This window comes from Nymphaea colorata, chromosome 2 (genome assembly GCF_008831285.2).
Source record: "Nymphaea colorata isolate Beijing-Zhang1983 chromosome 2, ASM883128v2, whole genome shotgun sequence".
Taxonomy (NCBI): domain Eukaryota; kingdom Viridiplantae; phylum Streptophyta; class Magnoliopsida; order Nymphaeales; family Nymphaeaceae; genus Nymphaea; species Nymphaea colorata.
The window spans coordinates 2,554,318-2,580,959 of record NC_045139.1 but is presented as its reverse complement, the minus strand read 5'-3'; the positions used below and the strand labels follow the sequence as shown (position 1 = coordinate 2,580,959).

At 39.1% G+C, this 26,642-nt stretch overlaps 1 protein-coding gene and 1 long non-coding RNA gene across 2 annotated transcripts; one reads left to right on the top strand and one right to left on the bottom strand.

Annotated features, from left to right (window-relative positions):
- Positions 1-1,618: 1,618 nt before the first annotated feature.
- Positions 1,619-18,515, bottom strand: LOC116249253 (uncharacterized). The gene is made up of 10 exons (XM_031622474.2): positions 17,709-18,515; positions 16,371-17,484; positions 15,775-16,065; positions 14,234-15,364; positions 12,687-13,214; positions 9,055-9,728; positions 5,634-6,747; positions 5,150-5,473; positions 3,348-4,694; positions 1,619-2,647 (listed from the first exon to the last, which is right to left on the bottom strand). Exons 1-10 carry the CDS (start codon positions 18,323-18,325, stop codon positions 1,877-1,879), a joined length of 7,911 nt encoding a protein of 2,636 aa, XP_031478334.2. The 5' UTR covers positions 18,326-18,515; the 3' UTR covers positions 1,619-1,876.
- Positions 18,516-21,652: 3,137 nt separating this feature from the next.
- LOC116248344 (uncharacterized) lies at positions 21,653-26,415 on the top strand. The gene is made up of 2 exons (XR_007572422.1): positions 21,653-23,133; positions 25,076-26,415. It is a non-coding gene; the product is annotated as an uncharacterized LOC116248344 (long non-coding RNA).
- Positions 26,416-26,642: the final 227 nt, after the last annotated feature.

The window sequence follows — 26,642 nt, the reverse complement described above, 5'->3', positions numbered from 1 at the left end:
GTGCATGAGCTAGTAGGCAGTCAGTCTCTATTATAAATTCAAGAATAGTCAACTTCTTATGTTGCAAAAGAATGATACCAATATACAAGTTTATGTATAACATTTCATAATCTCAAAGCATTATAAGCAAACCTGGTATGGGGAAGGATGAAAGCTTCGTTTCTCTACTTAGACCATAAGATAATACTCCCCCTACTATCCCAAGAAATCTTATTCACCAAAGGACGAAGAAAGGCCAAAAAAAAAAAAGATTTTGATAAACAGATGGCCAAACCTCATTTCGTTTATAAAGCACCCTGCCTAAAGAGTTAAGCTGCACCTCACACCGTCCCAACTGTAGGTCTCACCACGAAATTCCAAAGAAAAATGCAGCAGGTTTAAGAGCGGGAGCTGAAAGAAGTTTTTCCTAACAAAATCATAAAAAAGGCCGAGTACCCATGGGTACCCGGTACTCGGCCTGGGCCCAGGTGGGCTCGGCCCGGCCCGATAATATTAAAAAATAATTTTTTATTATTTTTAATTTAAAAATATATATTTTATTAGTAAAAACATATTTTATATTATTAAAAATTATTTTATAATTTTTAAAAATATTTTTTTATTTTTAAACGGGCTGGGCCGAGCCCGGGCTAGGACACAAGCTATCGGGCCAGGCCCGGGCCTGGGCTTCAGGTCCGACCGACCCGGGCCGGATTTTATCCGGCCAAGCTGCCTCGCCCAGCCGGATGCCCACTCCTATGAATCCAATGTGCCTAAACCTAAATTTTGAAATCCTTAGCTAGCAATCATGAAAATTGACGGAAGGTGGTCCTCCCTTTTGTACTTTAAAGTAAACAATGGAAACTTACTCTTCTCAGTCATGGAGTATACTGAAAGGCAAAAAGGCTCTCTTTAGCCAAACTCATGGAGGCTCTATTTAAGAAATTACTTAAAAGGCTACTTTCGATCAAACACCCTTCAACTAAATCATCATTAATGGTTGATGCTCCTTATGAAGCCAAAGGACATCCAAACAGGGTCCGCCCCTAATCCCTCCCATGCATGCTTCCTTCTTAAACAAGAGTTTGCCCAGGTTCGTTCGTAGATATCAGCATGGGAGCAGTCATTTTTCTAAGTTATGTGCCTCGTTACTGTTGCTTCATTTCAGTGAGCTGTCCAATAGAAAGTTTAAGAGCCGATAGGCTCCTAAAAGTCCGGTTGTTAGTTTGAATCCAATGATTTAGTATTTATTTGGATTGCAAATGATAAATGTCCCACTCTCAACTCAAGTCCCGAAGACAAAGTAAAATGAGAATCGGCTGTATCTCTACCAAATAAAAAGGCTAGTATGGTTTTCTAATCCCTTACGGTTAGGGTGAGCTGGGTTCACTGTCGGTCTCAAGAATCAAGCAGCAGCAAATTAATTAAGACGAAGAAGCTTGGAGAAGTTCAGTCCTATATATATTTGATGGAAATAGAAAACTAGTTTTTCAATTAGCTTGCGGATGCTGGGAAACGAGGTGGAGAAAAGTTGAACTTTTCTGTCATCAACAATTTTAATTCAGTCTATTTGGAAGAAGGCATGTACGGTCAGCGAAGGAAGTTTTGAGTTTCTTCGCGTGTTTTGACTGCGTTTACATGAGAAAAATAACTTAAAGGTTAACCATGCAATCAAAAGGCATGTCCATGTCTTGCCCATTTTTTCCCACCTATGCTTTACAAATATAAACACCATTTTTCATGAGCTTACCTAGGAATGGAAATAAGAAGACTAGTTTATTTAAACTGTGCTGGTTCTTCTTTCCCAAATGCAAACTCAAGTGCTGAAGCGAATGAGTAGAAATGGAGGAATTAGCTTTTAAGGTTCTTCGGCTTCATGTCCGTTGCTCTTTTAGTACTACATGTTCAACGATACGGACTGAAAAAACACATCAAGAGAAGAAGGACCATCTATGGCTTCCCCACTAACAGTCTGGAGGTCACCACCAAGTAGGGCGCAGCCATTGACGGACACATGCATCACCATCGTCGTCCTCCTTGGAGCATCATCAGCTCCCATAAATTTTCCTTCTCTTGCTATCCTCATCAGCTTGCTCTTCCATCCAAACATAGCGTTGGGGGACCTGCCATATAGGCCCTTTTCAATTGAAGTTTTAAAGACAAATTGTGCAGCGTCTGTCGTGATGTCTATTCGAACAACTTTGCCCAGGCTGTCTACCGAGAGAGTGTCTTCGTCACTTTCAACGCATTTATCTTCTTCTTCTTCAAAGCTGTCCATGCTGCTATCTTCATCACTTTCGTTGTTTTCATCTTGTTCCGAGCTAGTGCCGTCCAGGCTTCTACCTTCACCACTTGCGATGCTTTTATCCAGGTTGTCACCTTCGTCACGACTTTCAATGCTCCTATTTGCTATCGAGCCAATGCTGTGGTTATGATCTTCCTCGTTTTCAGTGCTTTTGTTGCCATTTGAGTGAAGGTTGGCTATGAGCTTATGTGCCCAATGTTCTGAGCCAATGTTGCCTAGACAGCTCTCTTCAACATACAAGTACAAGAAGCCTATGTTGAACTGTCTGGGAAGAACGAAAGAGAGAGATTGAGGACATGACGGCTCGCCATCGCTCGGGTTTCCGCGAATGTTGAATTTATGCAGATGTTGAAAATTTGCCTCCTGAAAGGGAGACAGTTACAGTAAGTGTGGTGCACTCTTTGGCAGACACAGAACCAGCTCAAGGGATTTTCCTTCCCCTCAGTTTCAAGAAAATGGTTCTGGATCTTCTCACCAACTCAAGTAGTTGCACTCGCATTTGGAATGAAAAAACACAAGGTAGGCACTAATCTGCATCCCATGTGTCCATTAATTTTTGCAAGCATCTTTGACAAACCTTTGCTTTCCGATTTGAATCAGAACCATTTCTCTTTCCAGGAACACGCACTACGTTCCAGCATGATCCCTAGAAACTCTAGCCAACAAAAGTTAAGAAAGGAATGCTATATGCATGCTGTTGAGTAGAAACGCTTCCCAAACTAGAGACTACCTTCGACAAAGGTCAGGTTTTGAACTTGTGATGTCTTAGCAATTTGTTAACCCTTAACAAGTTGCTCCTACCAAAAGAGTGGAGCTAAGCTAATGAAGAAAGAGACATGTATTAGTTTTGAACCTAAGACGTCTCGGTTGTTTGTCAATAAATCTCCCCTACCAAGTGAGTGGAGCTAAGCTAAAGGGCTGAAGGCCCGAGAGACATAGCATACTTGTCCCAGTCGGGTTTTAAACTGCTTATTGATAACCTTCACAAGTCACCCCTACTAAGTAAGTGGAGCGAAGCTAATGGGCTAAGAGACATAACGTTACTTTTCTCAAAGATGTTTACCTGAAGTCTTCCCTTCAATGAGTTACAAAGGCTTCTGCATCCTCCAAGCTTTAACGTCACCAATCGTTTCAGCTGTTCGACGCCAGGAACATCCACAAGCTTTTGGCAGCCATTAAGATTCAATTTTTTCAATCCCTTTGCATTTGAGACATCTGCTATCATTTCCAATTCAGGGCAGTTGGACGCGTTTAATTTGGTGAGGAAAGGCGGGAACTGAGGGAGGGAGTAGTGTTGTCTATCTGAAGACACAATAGAAGTCGAAGCAGAGGCCGGTATGAATTTGAGCTGAGTGCACTTAGCAACTGCTAGGACGTCAAGCTTCTCTAGTGACACAAAGGAGTCTGGCAGTTCTTCAATGGCTGTCTCACTCAAATCAAGCTTCCTCAAGCTCCTCAGGTTGCCAAGCGAGTTGGGTAAAGAGGCAAGAGATTCACACTTTTTAGCATCTATCTCTTCAAGATTAAGCAACACACAAATGCATTCAGGTATTTCTTTCAATGAAGAACACTCGTTTAGAGACAAATACTTCAGTTGTTTCAAGTGTCCCACAGATTCAGGCAGAGTTGTTATGCTGGTGCTGTCAAGGAATAGCTCCACTAATGATTTTAGATCCCCCAAATGTGATGGCAAAATTGCAATTTGTTTGCAACAATTAAGATAAAGGTTCTCCAATGAGGCCAACTGACAAACTTCATCAGGCAGTTCCATTAGTGATTCACACCATCCCAAAGACAAGCGACTCAAGCTCTTGAGGTGCCCAATAGATGGATGAAGTTCACTCATCTTCTTACAACCATTAAATTTCAACTTCTCTAGATGCGGCATGCATGTAAAATCTGGACAGTTGGTGAGGTTCGTACATCTACTGAGATTTAAGACTTTCAATTTGTCAAAAAAGTGCTGCGTCAATGACGTTGAATCCCTCAACTGTAATGGAAAATTTGAAATTTTGGTGCAATAGTTGAGATTAAGCTTTTCAAGTGAAGTCAACTGACAAACTTCTTCCGGCAATTTCTTTAGAGAAGAAGAACAACTCAAAGACAAGTAAGTCAAATTCTTGAGATGTCCAACAGATTTGGGAAGTTTCTTCAATTTGCATCCTCTCAAAGACAAGTAGATCAAGTTCTTGAGACACCTAATAGATCTAGGAAGTTCCTGAAGTGAGACGCAACTCCTCAATGACAAGTAAGTCAATCTCTCGAGATGCCCAATAGATGGATGAAGCTCTCTTATCTTCTTACAACCACTAAAATCCAATTTCTCCAGATGAGGCATGCTAGTAAAATCTGGACACATACTGAGTTTACAACAATCACTGAGATTTAGGACTTTCAATTTGTCAAAGACCTAAACAAAAATAAAATTTGTTTTATTAGAACAAATGCTAGGGAAAAAGGCGTGAAGCATTCCTCAACTACCTAGCTGCATTCGCTTGAGGAAAGCACAAAAAAATTAATGACCAGGTGCGACGTATTTTAGCAATAATATTATAAGAGATCAATATTGAACTTGTAAGTCATGTTTGGTTTCTAAAAACTTTGAAAAATTGATGCCCAAAATAGTGACACATGTCAACCTACATAGGCCTTTTTCTCTAACTTTCTATTTAATTAATAATTAATAAATATTTTAAAGGTTTAATAAATAAAAAAGGTCTAATATCTAACTTCCCTTTCTCGTTGATAGGATGCATGCAACAACGACTGATAATATTGATCAACAATACCCCATCTTGCTGAAGAAGCAAAGAAAAACAAATCTGAAAAATGGATACATTATAGCAAAGGGTTTGCTAGTTATACCTTGATCCTTGATCCTTGCTGGTTCCATACTTGAGTTATGGAGCTATAAGATAAGTCAAGAACAACAATGTTCTCAAGAGGAAGGCTGTTAGGCAATGAATCCAAGTCATGTGGATGCCATTCCAACCATCTGAGAGTCTGGGGAATATGTTCATAGTTACCTTCTAACATCACACGCTGCAATCGAAGCATTCTAAGTTGAGACATTGCCGCAAAGGACCCCACATGCAATGCACTTTCTGTCCACTCTTCGCTACAAAAAGTGGCTCTATCCGAAAATTTTTTTTCTCCAGAGACATGGATGGCTTCAATGTTTTTTGTTCCCTGCATTTCAAATTTAATTAACAATTAAAGGAAATAAGTTTATGGGAACTCTATGTTGAAGCCAAGGCACATCCATATTTTACTAATAACTCAATACAAAAATCAGAACAAAACAAGTTAATAATAATAATAACTATAATAACAGAAGAGATAGTCTTACTCTCCGCTTTTGCAATACATCTAGTGCTTCATCATCTTCCCTCAACCTGCTACGTTCTTCTAAGTCATTGCTCTCGTCTTGCACTATTTTTCTCCCCATGTCACGGATATGATCATGCATTTCAAACTCTCCTGTATCATCGTTTACACTGACTAGACACATGCAAATTAAAACATTAATTTTTAAATCTGGGAAGAACCCACAGCCTTCCCACATATAAGTGGCTTTCTCTCTTCCTTGCCCAATGAAGAAACATGCTATATCCAGAAATACTTTTTGTGCGTTTTCATCAAGTGCATCATAACTTATCTTTAGCATTTCATGGAGACCATTGTCTTGAGATTTCTTCAACTCTTCTAGCTTACTTACCCAGAGTTCAACTGTTTCCAGATAACGGAAAAGAGACCCAAATATTTTAAGGGCTAATGGTAGCCCGGCCGCAACAGATGCAACTTCCTTGGATAACTTTGCAAACTTGAGGTCAGGCTCCTCTTTCCTAAATGCATGCCAACTGAAAAGCTGAAGTGATTGGGAAGAATCGAGCCCTTTCAGCTTATACATATTATATTTGTGCACTCCTGCTGCTCTCAGCATCCGCTTATCTCTGGTAGTGATTATGATTCTAGACCCTGAGCAAAACCAGTCCACACCACCGGCCAATGCCTCCAGTTGTGATTCATGATCAACATCATCAAGAACTAGCAGAACCTTCTTGCTCCTGATCCGTTGTTTAATTATGCTGATTCCTTCATCGATGCTGCTTATGTCCGTATTTTCATCTTTGAAAACTTTCCGCAGCAGTTGTTTTTGGAGGGAAATGAGCCTGTCAGACTGGTTTTTTGCTTCTGATCTCACGTTGAAAAGGAAGCAGCATGCATCAAAATGAGAAGAGATTTGGTTATAGATGTCCTTGGCAACAGTCGTCTTGCCCACGCCACCCAAGCCATGAATCCCGACCATTTTAGCTTCAGTATGGGCTTCAATCTCCATCATTTTCATCAAATCTGCAATGCGAGAATTGAGACCGACTGGATGTTCAGCTACTGGAAGAGGGGTCTTATTTACTTCACGAACGATCTTCCTCACGATATCCTCGACAAGCATTGACTGGTTTCTGCCAGAAAGCCACAACAATGTTAGTTAAATTTACGACTCATTGTTGTAATCAATGTGTTGACTTTTCCCCAAATATAAGGTTTAATTGTGCAATCAAACGTGTGGTTTGAAAATCGATTTATATCTTTTCAAGCAGGGACGCTACTTCTAGGTAATTGGTTAATACAAAGTAGACAAAGGCACTACATATTTGTCACATTTGACTATATGTACATTCTAATTCTGATCTCACATTCCGATCAATTTTGACCCCATCGAATGAAATAAATGCAACCGAAACAGCACACAAGTGACAATATGTTTTTGTTACTCTCTCTCTTCCCGTTTTTACTTAAGACTTATTTGTCACTAAGTTTTTGCTAATTTTTTTCATTTAGTTGGCTCTCTCTCAATCTCTCTCTCTCTCTCTCTCTCTCTCTCTCTATATATATATATATATATATATATGTATATATATATATATATAACACTCTTCCCGTTATGTACATTTATTTTAATTTTTTGAAATATTATAATAGCTTAATTTAAATATCCAAAATTACAAGTGGCAAATGTTTTTCTTCAAAATATTGGGGGAGAGGAGCCATAGCCCATGCAGCCAGCCTCTCAATTGCATCAGGCTACATGTTGTGAGAAACCATTGCAGACAGAATTGAACTATGACTCCAGCTTTTGAGAGTTACCCAGTTTATTCATGAGAGTCACCAGATCTACTACAATAACAATTGAGAGGAAAACAAGAACAAAATAGTGATAAACAATTTTATTAGTTCATATATTTTTATCTTTTTTGGTCTCAATGGTCAATTGCCATAGAGTAAATGACCCTCTTGAGAGCTGGTTGACTCTATATATATATATATATATATATATATATATGTGTGTGTGTGTGTGTGTGTGTGTGTGTGTGTGTGTGTGTGTGTGAATAACCAACTTATATCACAGATGGTACCTAGGCGCTCCCAATAAAGAAACTGGACGGCCCTTATTTATCTATAATGTTGTTAAATGCAATGAGGCGAAGGCGAAGCAAGCACTGAGCCCTTTAAGTGATGGGAAACAAAGTGATGTGAAGCCAAGCATAAGTTTGAGGACAAAGATTGTAAATATATCATATTCATAAAACTAATGTCAAAGTAGAAAAAACCAAAGTAACAAGTATGTAAATAAATTCAAATAGACTGATTTGATGATAAATCCAAGTCCGTCTGATTTCCTTTGATCCAAGCCCTCTCTCAATTCTTGCTCCAAATTAATTTCTCTAACGCCCGCATAGGAGTTTTTTCTAACAACAAGAAATGGAAAAGATTATGTAGTGGATGCAGAAACTCCGTGCTGTCATCTTCCTCCGTGCTGCCAATCATCAGAAATATGGCCCCAACGATCAAAATTGCAGACGGCAACATTCCACATCAGATTATGTACATAAGTCTCATTCCGATGCACAGAGCTGTACATTAGCCTTCCTGCTTGGGGGCTTGCTAATTTTTTTATCTGAACTGTAAATTGTTCTTCTTACACTCATTTCCTCTTTCTGAGTGTCAGTACTAATGTATAACCTGAGGCTTCCCCTGCTTCTGTCAAGGCAGCACTCCATCTATTCACCTCCTCCTTGTCTATTTTGTTATTTTTATGGTGCCTTTTAAATGCACGCGCAAAAGGGCCAGTTTGATGTTGAACATCTCTTGGCTCCACGTCAAAGAACACTGCTGTGATGAGCCTTTTACACTCCACAATCTTGGTTATATCTGCCCCTTCTCCAAGTTCTCACTGTCGATAAAAACAGTGATGCCCTTAAGTTTAAAAAAGCATGGAGGTGGCCGGTGAAGCCGTTGCGAGTGTCTGGTCCCTGAAGCTCAGAAACACGTCATACTTGAATTCCTCTTCTCTCACGGAAGGTGGGGATGATGACGGAGGTGAAGAAGCCTCTGCTTCATCACCCTCACACTCAAACCCATCTTCCCTCGCCCGTGATGAGGATGATGAAGGCCGTGAAGAAGCCTCTGCTTCATCACACCGTGGCCTTTTCATGAGACGCTGCCAAAGATGGATGGAGCACAAGTGTGAAAAGGCCCCACCTCTTGGTATGAGAACTCTGCCTGATCACTCCCCCTCAAGCACTTTTTCCCCTTTAAAGAAACATTGGGGGAACCTTACATCTCCATATCTCTCAATAGGGAAAAACTTTGTGTATGTACGTGTGTTGGTTACTTCAATTTACATTCAGTATCAAAAAAGTGTTGAATATTTCATTTGCAAATCACATAAAGAAAACAACAGGACGGGAACTAATTAAGCTACTTACCCACAAGTCGACGCCAAATCGTACCCTGAGACTTTCCCTGCTTCTGTCAAAGCAGCACTCCATTTGCACACCTCTTCCATGTCTATGTCAACATTTTCAAGGTGGGATCTAAATGCATCAGCAAAAGGACCAGTTTGATGGCGGACATCTTTTGGCTCCACATCAAAGAACACTGGTATGATGAGCCTTTTACACTCTACGATCTTGGTTATTTCTTTTAAACACCACTTAGAATCAGCATAGCCTTTGGAAAAGATGGGCACAAAGACTTTGGATTTTTGGATGCACTCAAACAGCTCCTCCACCTTTTGCCCCTTCTCCAAGTTCTGGCTGTCGATGAAAGCCAGGATGCCCTTAACTTCTAAAGCAGCATGGAGATGGCTGGTGAAGCCGTTTCGAGTATCTGGTCCCCTGAAGCTCAGAAACACGTCATACTCGAAGCCCTTTTCTCTCATGGAAGGTGGGGGTGATGACGGAGGTGAAGAAGCCTCTGCTTCATCACCCTCATAATCAAGCCTCTCGGAATATCTTGAAGGAGCCTCTGCTTCATCACCTTCATAATCAAGCCTCTCGGAATATTGTGGAGACCTTAGCCTTTTCATGAGACCTTGACAAAGATCGATGCAGCAAAAGTGTGAAAAGGCTCCACCCATTCGTGTAAGAACTCTTTCTGATCACTCCCTCTCAACGCCTAAAAATGGTGTGACGGAAGAGTTAAGAAAGTGCTCCACAACGTTTTGTCCTCACAGTGATGCTCGTTCACTCATCAGCTGGTGGGTGAAGACAAAGAAGGGAGAAGGAGATTGTCTGAATGTGCGTTGGTGTAGACAGATGGGAGAGAGGTAGTGGAACTTCAAATCTATTTATATCTGCCTGAAACCCCCTCTGTTGAGGGTGATGGAAACTTCCGATCACTTTGCATAAGTAGGAATTTTACTGTAGCACAGGAAAAATAATTTAAATTTTTAAAATTTTTTCAGTTTCATCAATCATGAAATTATTTTTTTTATCCTTGGGGCTGAAATAGAAATAATATTTTTAAAAATATTATTCCATCTCAGAGACGGAATAATATTTTCAGTTTTCTTTTTTTTACCGTTGGGGAGGAAGAAGGGGCGGGGAGGGAGGAGGAGGAAGGAGGAAAAGAGAAAGATGGAGGACCAAGAAGAAAGAAGAAGGGAGAAGAAGGGAAGGAACGAGAAGAAGGGAAAGGAGGGAGGAGGAAAGGGGAAAAACGAAGGAGGGAAGAGGAGAGGGGAAGGAGGGAGAAGGAAGAAAGGGGCCGAGGTTGAGCTGCTACTTTTTCATTCCCATCTATTTTTTAGCAACATACTTTTGAAAATCTTAGAATTTTATTTTTAGAAAACCAATTCTAAAAACATATTTTTAAAACTTGTTCCCAAAAATATGTTTCTGACCATCAAACACTAATTTATATTAGAAGTTCTTTGTAAAGTAATTAGTAAATGACTAGGATACCCTTCCTCTGCCAGAGAGAAAAAAGCTAGTCTTTGTAAGAACAAAGGAGAAAGGAGGAAGGAAAAGTGAAACCCATGCTTTTTTTTTTTTTAGCTGCTTTTTTTTTTTTAGCTATGACATGGACTTGCGGCTAACCTCGCCTTTATGATCAGTCTCGTTTTCTAATCTGTTTTACCTAAAGTCGGTAAAGAAATTTCAATCATTTATTAATCATGTTTAGGATGTGGTGTCTAAGTTCATAATTGAATCTATTCAACCAGTTCCCCATGGGAGTAGAGTTGGTGCAACGGATGAGGCGGGGGTGGGTAGGCAATGATATTTGGTTTAGAATTTTGGAAACATCAACTCTTTATTATCCAACATCTAAGTTAAAGCGTCACAGGAGCCGCCTCCAAAGCACTAAAAGTAAGACTTGTATCCTAAGAAGAGGAGGCATTGAATGAGAACTTTAGCCTTCAGCCCCAGGTGGGTCTCCCGGATTTACCAAGAATCTGATTCGACGCAGGTCCAGTATTCAGGTTGAGATCCGATAACGATCCATCTTTGTTACTATATCTATATATAAGCATCAGATCTCATGTTAATCAGATCTGAGTTCTGGTCTAAAGAAAAGGTCTCAATTCAAAAATAGAATATGGTAATTATTTGAATTCGGTAAAAACTGGATCTCGCCAAAGTTTGAAATATTTATTAATCGGTTAGATTTGGGCATGTAAGTTCATAATTGAGTTTGATTCTATGCTATTACCACAAACGTGGGCTAATAACAATAAGGCTAATAACATGCCCGAAAAGCCATGTGTTCGAGGGTCCACCATAAATATGACAACGCTTGATTCTAGTGCCCACTTGCATGTCTTCGTCAGGCTAAGGCTAAGGCTTGCTAATGCAGGGAAATGTTAATGAAATGGTGCTGCCAATCTTATTCTGATCTTTTGCCTACTCTTCTCTTGATTGTTATATAGGCCTCATATTTTTTAAAGAAAATAACATGTTAAGTTCCGCAGCTCTCGTCAAGGATAAAATCGTTAATCCGTAGTTTTAGCTTTACACTATACTTTTATTTATTTATTTATTTTTTGAAGAGGTGAATTTGGTTCAGAGCTTTCGGTTGACGACCTTATATATGCGTTGTTTTTTTCAATCATTTTTTAGAAGATTACTGCATTAGTATGTTAATTTTATGTCCAAAGATCTCCCAAACGACAAGAATTTATGCTCTCCTTTTTTATCAAAATCTGCCGTTCTTCATGTAGACCGGAAAACAAAGTGGATGCATTTTAAATTATCCAACAATAGTCTTGGTTTATTGTGGTAAATTTTTAGTTTTTGATACTTTTTGAAATCGCAATATGCACCAATATTGCTTTACAAACTACAAATTTTAATATCACCTAATTTGCATATGCTATATTAAAAGAGAAAGCTTCTTTGCAAATATGTTTCATCGGCATAAATTGATTCCGGGCAACTTGGTTTGGTTTCCGCAGCAGTTGGCTTTTCTTTCAGATGTTTGAACATCTTTCAGAAAAATGTTCTTACAGTTTCAATTATCAAATAGATAGGGATTGGAGCACTACAGGCACACACACACACACACACTTAAAGTAGGAAATCCTCAAGCCCTAAATCCATAGGAGGAGAAAAACGTCGGAACATTCCTGCTCTGCCATTAAAATGTAACAAAAAATCATGGGATTGACAGACTAGTAGAACAATTTGTTCCACTGTGTCCATGGGCTTCACCACAGAACAGGGCAATCCAGCTCTCCCCCTTTGTTTGCAGCAATCAAGAAGTGCCTTGGTCTTGACATAGTTTTCTGATATACGGTTCAGAAATCACAGTTTTCAGCTTTAGACGTTAGGCTCTATTGGTAGGTTGGTTTTGAAGAGAATGATAGGTCCATGGGATGTGTGTTCAATCAGCGAGGTGTCTGCCTCACCCTTGCTCACTTTCTTAATTACACAGGAAAAGTTTAGAAGAACACCAATTTTTATTGATTAATAAAAATAGTACAAAACAAGTTAATGAATTTTGCAAACAACTGTTTCTGGTTCTTCTTAAGGAAATGTAAACCAACTCAAGAGAACTCAAGAGCTGAAGTGAGTAGCTAGCGGGCTTAGATTGCAGAGTTCAGGGCTTCCACGTTCTACACATGGCCAAACGAAATCAGAAAGAGGGCAGCAGCAGGACCATGATAATGATACCTGATGTCAGCAGTTGAAGAGATATCACATGCATCAAAATACATACCATCAAATGTGCAATTGGTGGTACTCCTGAGGTAACCGTCGAGCAGGAGGCAGCCATTGATGGCCACATGCATCGTCATCGAGCTCCTGCGAACATTATTTCCCACAAATCCTCCTCCACCTGCCACGATCATCATTTCTTCATACTCTCCAAGTTTCACTTTGGGAACCTGATTTTCGTTGATGTGATCATAAGGTCGCCAAAGTCTAGCCTGAATTGAAGTTTGAAAGAGCAACCGGGCATCATCTGTCGTGATGTTTATATTAACAAGGACACTGTCAAGCTCACTTTCATTTAGTTTCAAGAAAAAGCTGCCTGTCTCCAACCACTTGGGAAGAAAGAAGTAGAGAGAGCGTGCATCTGATGACTCGCTAATGCTCAGGTTCCCAGAAATGGAGAAATCAGCCAGGTGTTCAAAATTTGCCTCCTGAAATACAGAGCAAAGAGATCACACTAATTGACTATGGAATCTCTTTGTACAATTGTACGCTATTGCAGAGGTGACCATAAGCACGGGCAAGTTTAACTAGTGCAACAAGTCTCCCACCTCAAGAATGGTTTCTCTGCTTCTTAACTAGATCAGCCATACAAGCAGTGAACTGGTTAAGTGTAACCATTTCGCGTAAGTCAAAAGCTAAAATCCATTTATTGAGCAGAAAATAATGGTTTTAATTATAAAGTATACCACCAGAGATAGTAAGTAGGTAACAAGAGAAGAACGTAAAGTGTGTCAAGTTGAAAAGCCTAAATCAAATCTCAACCTTATGATTTTGTTGCTTGAGCATTTTTCGTTAATGCTATCCTCATAAGGCTTAGTCATCAGAGCTCATCTTAATTAAAATAAAGTGTATAACAAATTCCTTCTTGCGAGTACCGTCTCCATTTTTTTTTTTTTTAAATACACTCTTGATGTGGTATATATGCATCATATTTATACTGAAGCTCTCAAAAGTCAAAACATAAAACTTTATGTCCAAGGTTCCTTTAATACTTCAAGAATGTCACTCGTACAAGTACTAGCTGTTTTGCTCCTCGTTGAACTTACAACCAGCTGCATACTAGTTATGACACTTCTGAACCGTCTCATCCCAACCTGCAAATTCTTTTTCCAAGCATGGAAACAAATTCCTTGCACCTTCTGAACTGTCTGACTAGTTTATGTTTCTGCCTCAACGACTAAGGAAAACCTTAACTATGAAGAAGGCCCTTCCCCGTAGGTGTCTCAACTAAGCAACCGTAAAAAGTATGAAAAAAGAAAAAAAAAATAGACATAATCTTATGGATAAACAAATTATATCTCTATCATTACCATTCATTTCAATATACTGTAGATAAGGTTTTTAGTGTTGAGAAGGTAACATTCATAAGTTGTTAGTGCTGCTAATAATTGGTGGGAACCTAATTAATGGACATGATACAAAACATATTCATGAAAATGAGACTTACCTGCACGTTTTTGTTCAGTGAATTGGAAAGGCTTCTACATCCTCCAAGCTTCAGGCTCTTTAACCAATTCAGTTTCTCAATGCCAGGAATGTCCGTAAGCCTTTCACAGCCCCTTAGGTCCAATTCCAGTAATCCCTTTGTATTTGAGACGTCTGCAATTGTTTCCAGAGTATAACAACCTTCTGCATGGAGTTCGGTGAGGGAAGGCGGGAGCAGAGGGAGAGAGTAGTCTTGTCTCTTTGAAGGCTCAACAGGAGCAGAAGCTGGCAAGAATTTGAGTCTTTTGCAATGAGCAACTGATAGGACCTCAAGCATCTCAAGCAATGCAATGGAGTCTGGTAATTCTTCAATGGCTGTGCAACTCAAATCAAGTATCTCCAAGCTCTTTAAGTTGCCAATCGAGTTGGGTAAAGATGCAAGAGAACGACACTCTCGAAAATTTAGTACTTGAAGATTGAGCAATGAACAAATGCATTCAGGTACTTCTTCCAACGAGGAACACCCCACAAGAAACAACAAGTTTAGTTGCTTCAAGTCTCTCATGGATATAGGCAGAGTTGAAATTTGAGAGCAACAACTAAGGTCAAGCTTTTGGAGTGAGGTCAATTGACAAACTTCTTCAGGCAGTTCCTTTAGTGATTCACACCAGCCCAAAGACAAGTGAGTCAAGCTCTTGAGAAGCCCAATAGATGGATGAAGTCCAGTTATCTTTTGACAATATCCAAAATCTAATTTCTCTATATGTGGCATGCTTGTAAAATCTGGACACATGGTGAGGTTCCGACAATGACGAAGATTGAGGACCTTCAATTTGACAAGCAAAAGCTGCTTCAATGGCTTTAAATCCCCAAACAGTGATGGCAGAGCTGTAATTTGGTAGCAACGAGTAAGGTCAAGCATTTCAAGTGAGATCAATTGCCACACTTCTTGAGGCAGTTCCACCAGTGAATGACAGTCTCTCAAAGACAAGTGAGTCAAGCTCTTGAGATGCCCAATAGATTGATCAAGTTCTCTCATCCTCTCACAATATTCAAAATCCAGTTTCTCTAGAAGTGGCATTCTTATAAAATTTGGACAGACAGCAAGATTCCAACAACCATTGAGTTTTAGGACTCTCAATTTGTCAAGGACCTAAAGGAAAAATTGTTTTATCAGAATATCAGAACAATTCCCATAAAAAGAAGTAAAGTTTTCTTCACCTTTCTATCTACACGAGCTAAAGGAAAGTCAAAAATTCAATATCCATGTGCAATGTGTGTGTCCCTTAGCAACATTGTAAGGGATTTGTGTTGATGTTTTCATCCTCAAATTCCTGAAAATTTTGAGAAATCAATCTTAATACTGATGCATTAACTTGCATTGGCTTTCTATTTATCTTCCCAAAAAAAAAAAAAAAATCTTATGTGTCTAAATTCTTTTGTGGCTGATATGATGCACACAATATAAGGATATCGATCACGTTGATCCACATAACCCCGTGTAGCTAATAAACAAAATTGATGAAGTCAAAAAGGCAATATACCCGAAGACTTTTCTTTTACCTTGATCTCTGCAAATGTTTGCCGGTTCCAAACTTGAGTTATCGAGCTCCAAGATAAGTCAAGAACAATGACATTCTCAAGAGGAAGGGCACCAGGCAATGAATCCAAGTCACATAGAGTCCATTGCAACCATCTAAGCCTTTTGGGAAAACGTTCATACTTACCTTCCAACGTTACCTTTCCCAATCGAAGCATTCTAAGTTGAGACATTGAGGCAAAAGTCTCTGCGTCCACAGACATTGAACTGGTATTTCCACGAAAGAGTTGGATGGCTTCAATATTTGTCGCTCTCTGCATTTCAAAGTGATTGAGACCCAAAGAAAATGAGTTTCTTTTATAATGAGAAATATTTCTTATATATTTCCAGCACAGTTCTACAGTATACAAGCTCCCTAGGTGTTCTAGTTACTCACAACGTGCTCTATTTTCAAACCAAAGCAGATGAACAATAACAACTAGTTTTATTGTTTCGCAACAGAGGGTAGTCTAATAGAGTCATGGACATCATTAAAATGAAATCGAAAAAAATGAAACTAATAACAATAATAGTATTGTTATCATTATCATTGTTATTATTGAAAATGATGTGCTCTTACTCTTCCTTTTTGCAGTAAATCTAGTATCTCATCTTCTTTCCACAACCTCCTGCCATACATTCCTGGATTTGAAAGGCTCTCCTCTTCCACAATTTTTCTTCCCATATCTCTAATATGCTCATGCATTTCAAACTTCCCGGTATCATAATTTATACTAAGTAGAGACTTGTGCATTAAGACTTTGATTGATATGTCTGGAAAGAACCTGCAATCCTCCCACATGAGAGTTGGAAGCTCTCTTTCCAGCCCAACGAAAAAGCATGCTATGTCCAAAAATACCTTCCTTTCTTTTGCATCAAGTGCATCAAAACTTATCCTCAACCTTTGGTGAATTTCTTTATCTTGATCTTCCTTCAACCTTTCCAACATAACCCTCCATTCTTTGACTGTTTTCAGATCAAAGAAGTGCGACCCGAAGATGGCAAGGGCTAATGGCAGCCCACCAGCAATAGATGTAGCTTCCTTTGAAAGATCGGCAAAATCCTCAACTGGTTGCTCTGTCCCAAATGCATGCCAGCTGAAAAGCTTGAGTGATTGGTCAGGGTCAAGCTCCTTAACCTCATACACATGACTTTGCTTCGCTCTTGGTTCCCTTAACAGCCCCTTATTTCTGGTAGTAATGATGATTCTTGACCCTGGGCGAAACCAGTTCAAGCTGCCAGCCAATGCATCGAGTTGTGATTCATTATCAACATCATCAAGAACTAGCAGAACCTTGGTAATCTGAAGTCGCCGACTGATAATGCCAATTCCCTGACTGATGCTGTTTACTTTCACATTTAGTTCTTTGAAAACATCGTACAGCAGCTGTTCTTGGAGTGAAACGAGTTTGGAGGATCGTTCTGCTACTTCTCTGATGTCAGGAATGAAGCCGCAAGCATCAAAATGAGAAGACATTTTGTTATAGACAGCCTTAGCAAGAGTGGTCTTGCCCCTGCCACCCATCCCATGGATCCAGACCATTCTGACATCCTGGGCTTTAACGTTAAGCATTTTTTCCACGTCTTCAATACGAGAGTTGAGTCCTACTGGATGTTTAGCTACAAATAGAGAGGTTTTACTCACTTCAGTCAGAATCCTCTTCACAATGAGCAGGATAAGCTTTGCCTCGTTTCTGCCAAGAACGTGAAAAAAGCAAGAATGTATACTGGGTATGATCGAAAGGAAAGAAAAATGCTTACATAGAGAACACTAACCTTATTTGTTATCGCCAATCTTAAGCCATTCAAAGAAATTAGCACATCTAAGGCTATTGACGGTGCTTCTTAGTTGCCAGTTCACTAGTATATGAATTTTAGTGCTGCTTAATGAGAATGAATGAGGAACTATGCAACTCACCCTTCAGTATCAGCCAAATTATACCCCGAGATTCTCCCTGCTCTTCTTAAAGCATCACTCCATTTGCTTACCTCCCCCTTGTCTATTCCTTCACTCTTACGATACCTCCTAAATGGACGTTCAAAAGAGCCAATTTGATGACAGACAACTTTTGGATTCACATCAAAGAAGACCGGTATGATCAGCCTATTGCACTTTACCATCTTGTGTATCTCCTTCAGACACCACTTTGAATCAGCATAGCCTTTAGAGAAGATGGGCACCAAGATTTTCGATCTCTCGATGCACCCGTATAGCTCCTCCACATTTTGCCCCTTCTCCAGCGTCTCACTGTCGATGAAAGTGATTATGCCCTTCTCTTTCAATGCTTGGTAGAGATGGCCTGTGAAGCCCTTGCGAGTGTCTGGTCCCCTAAAGCTCAGAAACACATCATACTGGAATCCGTCTTCCCTCACCGGCGGTGGAGGCGAAGCATCATCCTTACCGTCGTCCGAATCAGACCTCTCCGAATTTACTCTAGCCCTTCTGGACTGATGGGACCAGAAAAAGAAGGTCATGGCCGTGATGATGGCGATCGCAGCCGGTGGCAAGAATCTCTGTACAATCTCTCGACCCATTCGCTCAACGCCAAATTTGGTGCTTCAACGAAACTGTGAATCACTCGATAGCTCTCGTGACCTTGGACACCGTCCGAGATGGAAGGAGCAGAGGGCTTTGGCTTATGCTCATGTCCGTGCCTTTCCATTGTTTTTTCATGAAACAGTTCTTGGGTTGAATTTCCATCATCTCGGAAATCATGCTGTTAGGCAGTTAGCTTTAGAAGCTAACTTTGTTTCTTGTTCTAACTTGGAACCCTATTGCCTAGACTCTTCTTTTTCCGTTATTTCTCAATAGGTTTAGCAAGTTGAGATGATGTACATGTGAAAACAAGCAAAACGCCAGAAAAAAGTGGTTTTACTGTGTAGATAATCTTATTCATGCAAAAGCAATAGGTATGGATGACGAAAATTAAATAATTTATAACATATATAATACAATATATATATATATATATATGATAATTTACTAATATAAAGATAAGCGCATCAATTAAAAAAAAAAGACCGTCTGGTTCTAAATTCCTTAGTTAACTACACTAATCCATTTTCATGTTGCTTTTATTTTGATTTAGTGGGTGTCATCCTTGCGCTGCACAAGTTTTGTAAAATGGTACAAAAAAAAAGAAAAAAGTTATATGGGTCAGTTCTCAATTGAGCATGTTTTGAAGCTTTGACTAAATTTACCCGTCAAAAAAATATTATTTCGTATAGCTAAGACTATGAATTTATCCACTTAATTTTTAGAAATTTATGTGATGACAGCAGCTCAACTCAAAAAAATAAATCTGTTAATAAATAATAAAAGAGTCAAGGCCTATGTCACAAAGGAAGAGTAGACAAGATACAAGCAGCACCCCATAGCCCGAAAATAAATAAGCCTCAGTTCACCGGGGACCAACAATAAAATCAAAGTTAAAGGAACCAACGAATTTTTTGAGTTCCTTTTACAAAACTAGGCTTTCATTAAACTCAATTTTGATGGCATCCAAACAGGCCTTATCTGTAGGTTTTGAATAGAACGACTGGTCCATGTGATGCGTGCTTAATCGTTTGGAGTGCCTGTCTAGCCTTTGCTCATTTTCTCATTTGCATTTACAAATTAAGAGAAGAAGACACTCAAGTCTTTCATAGCTAATTGATTATATAAGAATAGCAAGGAAAATAAGAAAATGAAATGGCAAAAAGCTGTGCCTGGTTTCTTCTTTCCCGAAATGCAAACATCCTCAAGAGAAGTAAGTGAACGAGTAGTAGGACTAGAAAATCACAAGCTTTATGTTCCCCTGCTCTTGCTGATCAGCCGAAATCTACAGAGGGAGCAGTAGCAGGACCATGATAATATTATATTGGTCCACCGAAATTCAGCCGGACGGCGGCACTAGAAGACATATCAACACACATATTATGATTATCACATCCGCCATCGATTGGACTCCTGAGGTAACCACCAGCAATTGACAGAAACATGCATCATCGACCTCCTGTGAGATTCAGATCCTCCACCCGCCACCGTCATCGTCTCGCCATGCCCTCTCCAAGTTCCACTTTGGGGACGTGTTGTTCGCAGATGTTATCAAATGGATCCCTGAATTGAATTGAGGTTTGAAACAGCAACTGGGCGTCATCTGTAGGGATGTCTACATGAACAACGATGCCGTCAAGGCTGGCTTCCCATGGTCACAAAAAACTTCCTTGCTGTTTAGTTTAGTTTTTTTTTAAGTATAATATGGTAAAAATACGATAAAATTTTAAAAGGTTTAAAAAACTAAAAATGAGAGAAAGTAAAATGAGTTGGAAATTACTTACACAAATATAAAAAAATGATAGATTTGCAACAAAAAACCAAAGGAAAGAGATCTGTCTAGTGGCATTGGTGGACTGAAAATAGAAAATGCCCTTGTGAATGTCAAGGTCTAATGAGCTGATAGAACTGGAAAACAGAGTAGATATCATGCTAATGTTGAGGCTTCTATGCATGAGTATGACGGGTATTTTCCCCGCTGGATTGCAATTACGACTACCCACAAGTTTGTGATAATCACAATTTACATCTACCAGTTGAAGGGAGAGTAGCTAATGGCTATAGACACAAAAACATTTGTTAATATGCCATTCACCTTGACTCTTTTTCTCAGTGAGCTGCGAGGCTTCTGCATCCTCCATGAGCAAGGAACGTCCACAAATTTTTGGCAGCTGCTCAGATCCAATTCCCGTAATCTCTTTGCATTTGAGACATCTGCTATCGTTTCTAATTCACGGCCACCTGTTGCGGAGAGTTCAGTGAGAGGAGGAGGAGCTGAAGGCAAGAGTAGTATCGTCTCTTTGAAGGCTCTCCAATTGGAGATTTTCTGAAGTTTCCTCGGTCCGCACCTGCTGGTGACATTCCATCGCTCTTTTGATGCAACAGAAGCATAAGCTCGCGGGAACCTGAGGCGACAGCAATGAGCAATGGATTGGAACTCAAGCTTCTCTAGTAAGACGATGGAGTCCGACAACTCTTTCGCTATTTAGTGAGCGACAATTCTCTAGAGGCAGCAAGTTCAGTTGCTTCTTAACTTGCTGAGTAATATCAAGAATAATAAAGACGCAGATTTCCTTTAGAATTCATTACGTAAATTAAAAAGACTTTGGATGCCTTTCAAGAATTAAATAACAAAAACATACTCCATTTTCAACTCCCTTGGGTCAATGCATGAACGGAGATTGATCATCCTACAAAATGTGTATAGGAGATGGATTATGATTATATATGTATCCTAGGCCCTAGCTAGTGCACATCAGTGTAGTTATGTGGCGTAGAAGAAATTCATTAATTTTATTTGAAGGGGAAGAAACTTCGATCAAAGTTCGAGATTACAATTAATTTGAAGTAGCAGAAACAAAGTTGTAGTTTTATGAGTTAAATTTTAAAGTGAAAACAAAGAAGTTTCAATTTATCGGGTTAAGAAAGATTGAAATGAACTATTTTATAACGCCTAGAAATATCCCGTCTTGACGAAATCTAAGGGAGATTGAAATTTTGTCATACTTATTTTGATGGTCTTGATATTTTATATTTTTTGCGTATATATATATTTTTGGAAAGTGCATTTACCAATATTTTTTGAAAAATTTATTGGAAAAGATTTGGAGTATCGTAACATTTGTGCTTGTCAAGAAAATTAGTGGACACTGTAATACTTTATCTAAAAGCAATACTTTTTAAAATTTAATGAACGTCCGAATAAGAAAAGGTATAGAATGAATGCAGGTCTTTTGAAGTCAATAAAAATTTATTTGTACTTGTTAGAACATTAATTTTGTAAGATTACGGCTCCTTTTACGCCCTTATTTTTGTAACAATAGCAAGTCCCCACGAAAATGTTTAAGAAAATTGGTCCTTAAGGTGAATTTGTGATTTAGAGGGGAATCATTAATTGTGGGATCAAATAAAACACAAAATGACATGTAATTGGTGTCCATAAGACTCTATACGTTTTCCTCGTTTGAGGGCCGATGGTCCGAACGACCATAATTGGAGAATTATTTGGCGGCTCCCTATTTCCACTTTCCTCCCTGATTTCCGCTTCTTCTGCTTTTACTTATTAACCCAATGCCAGAGTTGTCCTCAATTTTCTTCCACGCCCAGAATGATTTTTTTTTTCTATTTCAATATTTTTCATTCATATAGCATCTGCCTGACAATCCTTTCTCCTCATTTTATCTGTTCTTGTCTCTTTTTTTATATATTTTTTGACGATTAGTTGATTTTTATTTCCTTTCACGTTGTGCTATTGTGGTGATTTGCAGGGGATATCTCTGCCTGTAGAATGGAGTCGTGGACTGCGACTGCCACTGCCATTCCTTTATATGCTCAAAGTGACACTCTAGTGATGTTCACCAAGTGTTTGTGAGAATGTCCTTAGAAGACAAATGCTATAAACACAATACTACAAAAGGCTATGAGTTAGTCCTCGTGTCGCCTCCAGTTCTATTTTTTTGAGTGTGTGGTTTCTAATTGTTCTGTAACAAAAAATTGTCCATTGGCATGGTTTTAAGTTTCAGAAATAGTTCTATAGGATATGGGTTCTGCAGATAGACTAGTTTCTAGCAACTCTGTTTTTCTAGCGACTCTGTAACTAGTTTGCTTGTGTGGGCAGGCATAGGTAGTCTGCTGGAAGCACCAGCATTATCTTCAATGACTCATTAAAGAAGCAAGCAGAACAAACTAACGTTTTTTTCAAACAGCCGCATAACGCCCACTTACAAAATGAGGAGAAATACATACTTGTCACTGTATTATATGTAAAGTTTAATTCAGAAAACATAATCTGTGCAGTTAAAAATTCGATTAATGCCATGCATTTAACACAGCATACAACACACAAGCGATCATTTGTTTTCGTTTTTTTTAAACCAAAACATGTTTAAGCCTACAGGGGCCAATGGTTTTTTTTGTTTTTTTGGCAATCTATTCGGAAGCTGATGCAGTGATGCGGACTAAATCAACTCCAACATAGACGTAACTTGCTCTCGTCCCAGGCTCCCAGCATACTCTCCCTCTTTCCAAAACGCTTCTGCTCAAACATAAAGCCCTTCGCCGCCACTATCATCTTCACAAAGAAACAGAATGGCTGCACCGGTAGCCAAATGGTACTAAAGCTGGCGGCGGCGGGCTCGGTGGTGGCGAAGGAGTCACTTCGCTGTCTACTCTTCAAGTAAGGCAGCTCCTCCCCAAGCATTGGTAGGGTGCTCAGCCGGTGCTTGAAGGGTACCAAGCACTTCAACAAATGGGAAATCGGAAGATCGTTAAAGGTGCTTTCATTACGAAGGTGCTATTTAGCCCTAAGGTAAACATGACGAACTCTTTTTCTCCCTCATTCTTTGCAGGCTCTAACTCATTTCCTTTGCCCTTTTGATAGATGTTGGGGTCTCTTTACTTCTCGATAACAGTTTTTGAATAATGGAAATTTAGAACTCCCTTTTGAGTGTCATTTTGCGGTTTCATTTGTCAATAGTATCTTATGATCAAGAGATTGATTGGACGTGTTATTGTCTCTCTGTTTTATTTTCTTTTTTGTTGGTTTAATTTTTGCATCTTTTTAAGTGCAATTCCTATTTCTTGTTATTTGGTGATGAAGCAGTTGCTTTTATTTGAGTTTATAAGAACTTACAGGATAGAGAACAACTGTTCGTATATCAAATGTTATCAATGACGATAGTTAATACAGTGGGGCCTTACTCTTACAGGGCTTGTTAAGGTAAAAAGGCTACTGCTGATTTAGGTGGCATATGATTGGCATATGATCATGATAATCACGTGCTTTGATGAGGTTGTTGTTTCAAGGAACTTGGAGAAGAAGTTTTGTTGCGTTTTTCTCCATAAGCCGCCACATTCTGAAACATGAAAAACTGAAAACCTACATATTAAAGTTTACAAAGTTTTTGTAGTTTAATGTTATCCGGTAAACAAAGTGGTACCTTTTAATATTCTATACATGTAGAAGAGGGTCAAAACATAAAAACTTTGAAAACTGAGGAGGTGATGAAATGATAGTGTAGAATACAATAGGTCTTTTTAGTAAGATGTTCCTGAGAATTGAAATGTCACGTATGTGTATGCAAGGATTGATGGTACAGGTATATGTATGACACGTTGTCCATGAAGGTGACGATATTACATGTTAAACGTTAGGGGTACATATGGCATGCCAGGCGACAGCCTAGGCGTTGTAAACTACTTCATTACCTAGACCTCACGGGCCTAGGTGATGAACTGAGAATTTGCTTGACCTTTTGCAGTAAACATTAAAGAGTTAGAGATGATTGATATATAGTCGGGAGGGAACATATAATGCATCTTCCTTGCTTAAAAACGTGAAGACATTATATTGCATAAACAACAGAATGAGTAGACACCCAACCCCCGTTCTTAATGTTACTGGTTCCCTACAAAGAGCAGGTCTTTACATATTTAGCAGATGAATACATTATTATGTGAATATCTAAATTTGCATGAAAATTGTTTTACCACTAGCTTCCTGCTGGCGTCAGTGGGAATTACCTACTATCAGATAGATACTTATCATTTGGCTTCACCCTTAGATTAGCCAAATCATATTTCGTTGTGCCTTTAGCTGTTTCTTAGGTGCACAATTTAAAATATTTATTTCTATGGTTGTCTGCTGTTAGTGGAGTTGCTTTGGCTTAAGATTTGCTTCTTTGGTGATTTAATTGTCTACGGAGACCTACTTGCCATGTTTGATGCTGTATACTTTGGTTGATCTGTTAGATTAAGAGGAAATTGGGAGACATCATTTTATTGCAAATGTCTGCTTTGAGAATCTTTCATGGATCTGATTGCTTTTTATGTTTTTTACATTGATTTAGATTAACTTTTTGCTGTCATGCGGATGCTCCATAACAACCCTCATTTGTTTATCCTTGGACAGAAATTATGTTGAAGTTTCTTGAAAGGGTTGTATCTCCTTACATCAGTTGTATATCTTCTTCACAGGTTATTGACTAATAGTTCCATAACGCTTAAATTTTCAGTTCTTGTGAGGAAGGTAGTTATAGTCATACGTCAAATTCTAAACATTCTTAAATTCTGGGTCATTAGAGGACATGCAATAGTGGTTTTGTTGCCAATCCATTTTTTTTAGAAAAGAAGTATATGTTGGAACGTGGTAAATTGCTTAACGGCCTTGATCACCTCTCTAAAAACTTCATCATTTTCAGTCGTATAATTTCTTCATGAAGAAGTCCTAATTTGTCCTATGAATGATGCAGCTTCTTGAAATGGCTTCCAAGAGAGGTATGAATTTGACAGCAAGAGATGAAGCAACTAAGATTGATCTTCTCTCCAAAATAAAGGGGATTGTTGTTGGGGAGAAATAACATATCTTCCTCAACCATTAAAAACCATCACCCTTATGGTGCTTTTCATTTTTCAACTTTTACTGCATGAGAATATAACCGAGAAAGTTGAAGCCCTCGTGGAGAAGATGGAGGAGCAGAAGCTTGCTTTCTAGCCCCCTTGGCATTCAATAACTTGATAACCCTTTGTTCAAAGGATGGAAAGTCTGAAAAGGTTCCTGCTGTAATTCCAGATTTGATGGCCAAGAAGGTCATCCTAGACGTCTTCTCATATAATGTTTGGATGAGGAGTCCTGCTGCTGCCAGTAACATTATTGGAGTAGAAAAGGCTTTAGGTAAGTTGAATGGAAATGGCCGGGTTACTACCGATTAGACCACCTTCAATAATATTGCTCCAATTTAGGTGAATGCAGGTTTGAAGGAAATGGCAGAGAAAGCACTTGAAGAATTTGACAGTGAAATGGATGTGCATTGTCTTCCTGCCTTTCAATGCCTGATCTTATTGCATGGTTGAACTGGTAATTTGGCAGGAGTTTACTATATCTGGCATTCTTTAAAATTGACATGCCTCAAAGCAATCAACCTGATCACTTGAATACGATCCGTGCACTGGTTAATCTTGGTGACTTTCCTGGTGCTGAGACATGTTTGAAAGAGTGGGAAGCTGGTTTGCACAAAATATGATGTCAGATTTGCCTAACACTGGTGAGATAGCGAACGCAGAGGCAGTGTGTCAACATGCTGTCAGTCAGGGTGCAGTGCAGAACACAAAGATATGTGAAATTTGCTTTAAGCTATTCAATGCTGCAGTGATGTGCATGGAGGGTGCAATCTCTGTATCTGGAACGAGTGATAAGAACAATTGAACTCGTGCTCAAGAAATGGTGGACTAAGACGAGTCGTTTTGAAGAGCAGCATCATGTAGATGGTGTAAAAAATTTGGTTCAAATCCTGAAGAAGTTAGGCTGTGTTAATTCTGCAGTTTACGAGTCACCGATTATAGAACATATTATGCAGCTAGAAAAAAGAGCCTAGACATGCGTCAGAGGCTGGAAACTGACAATCTGGCAGCGAATCCAAAGACTGAAAGATGCCTCAATTAATTTCTACATTGGCGATATTTCTTTTCCTTTTCCCGTAACGTTGTTTCTCTGCAGGCAAGCTCTTTAGATGGATGAGGCGAGCTTCTATTATGATCGTCGTGTGATTTCATAGAATTTGTTGGCATTTGAATGATGAGAACATTTTCTTTATGATTTTCTTGACTTGATGTCCGAAAAATATCTAAGAAAGGCGAAGAAACAAGGTTTAATGTGGTTTGGTTCAAGAAGAACCTTACATCCACAATGACAATGAGCTCTCGATGGCTCCCTCTCTTCTTCTTTTATTCCAGTGCACCATAACATGTTACATGCTGGTGTGTTATATTACCGTCATTTAAGTTTGCATTCTTAAGTATGTGTTGGAGACAATTGCAGGA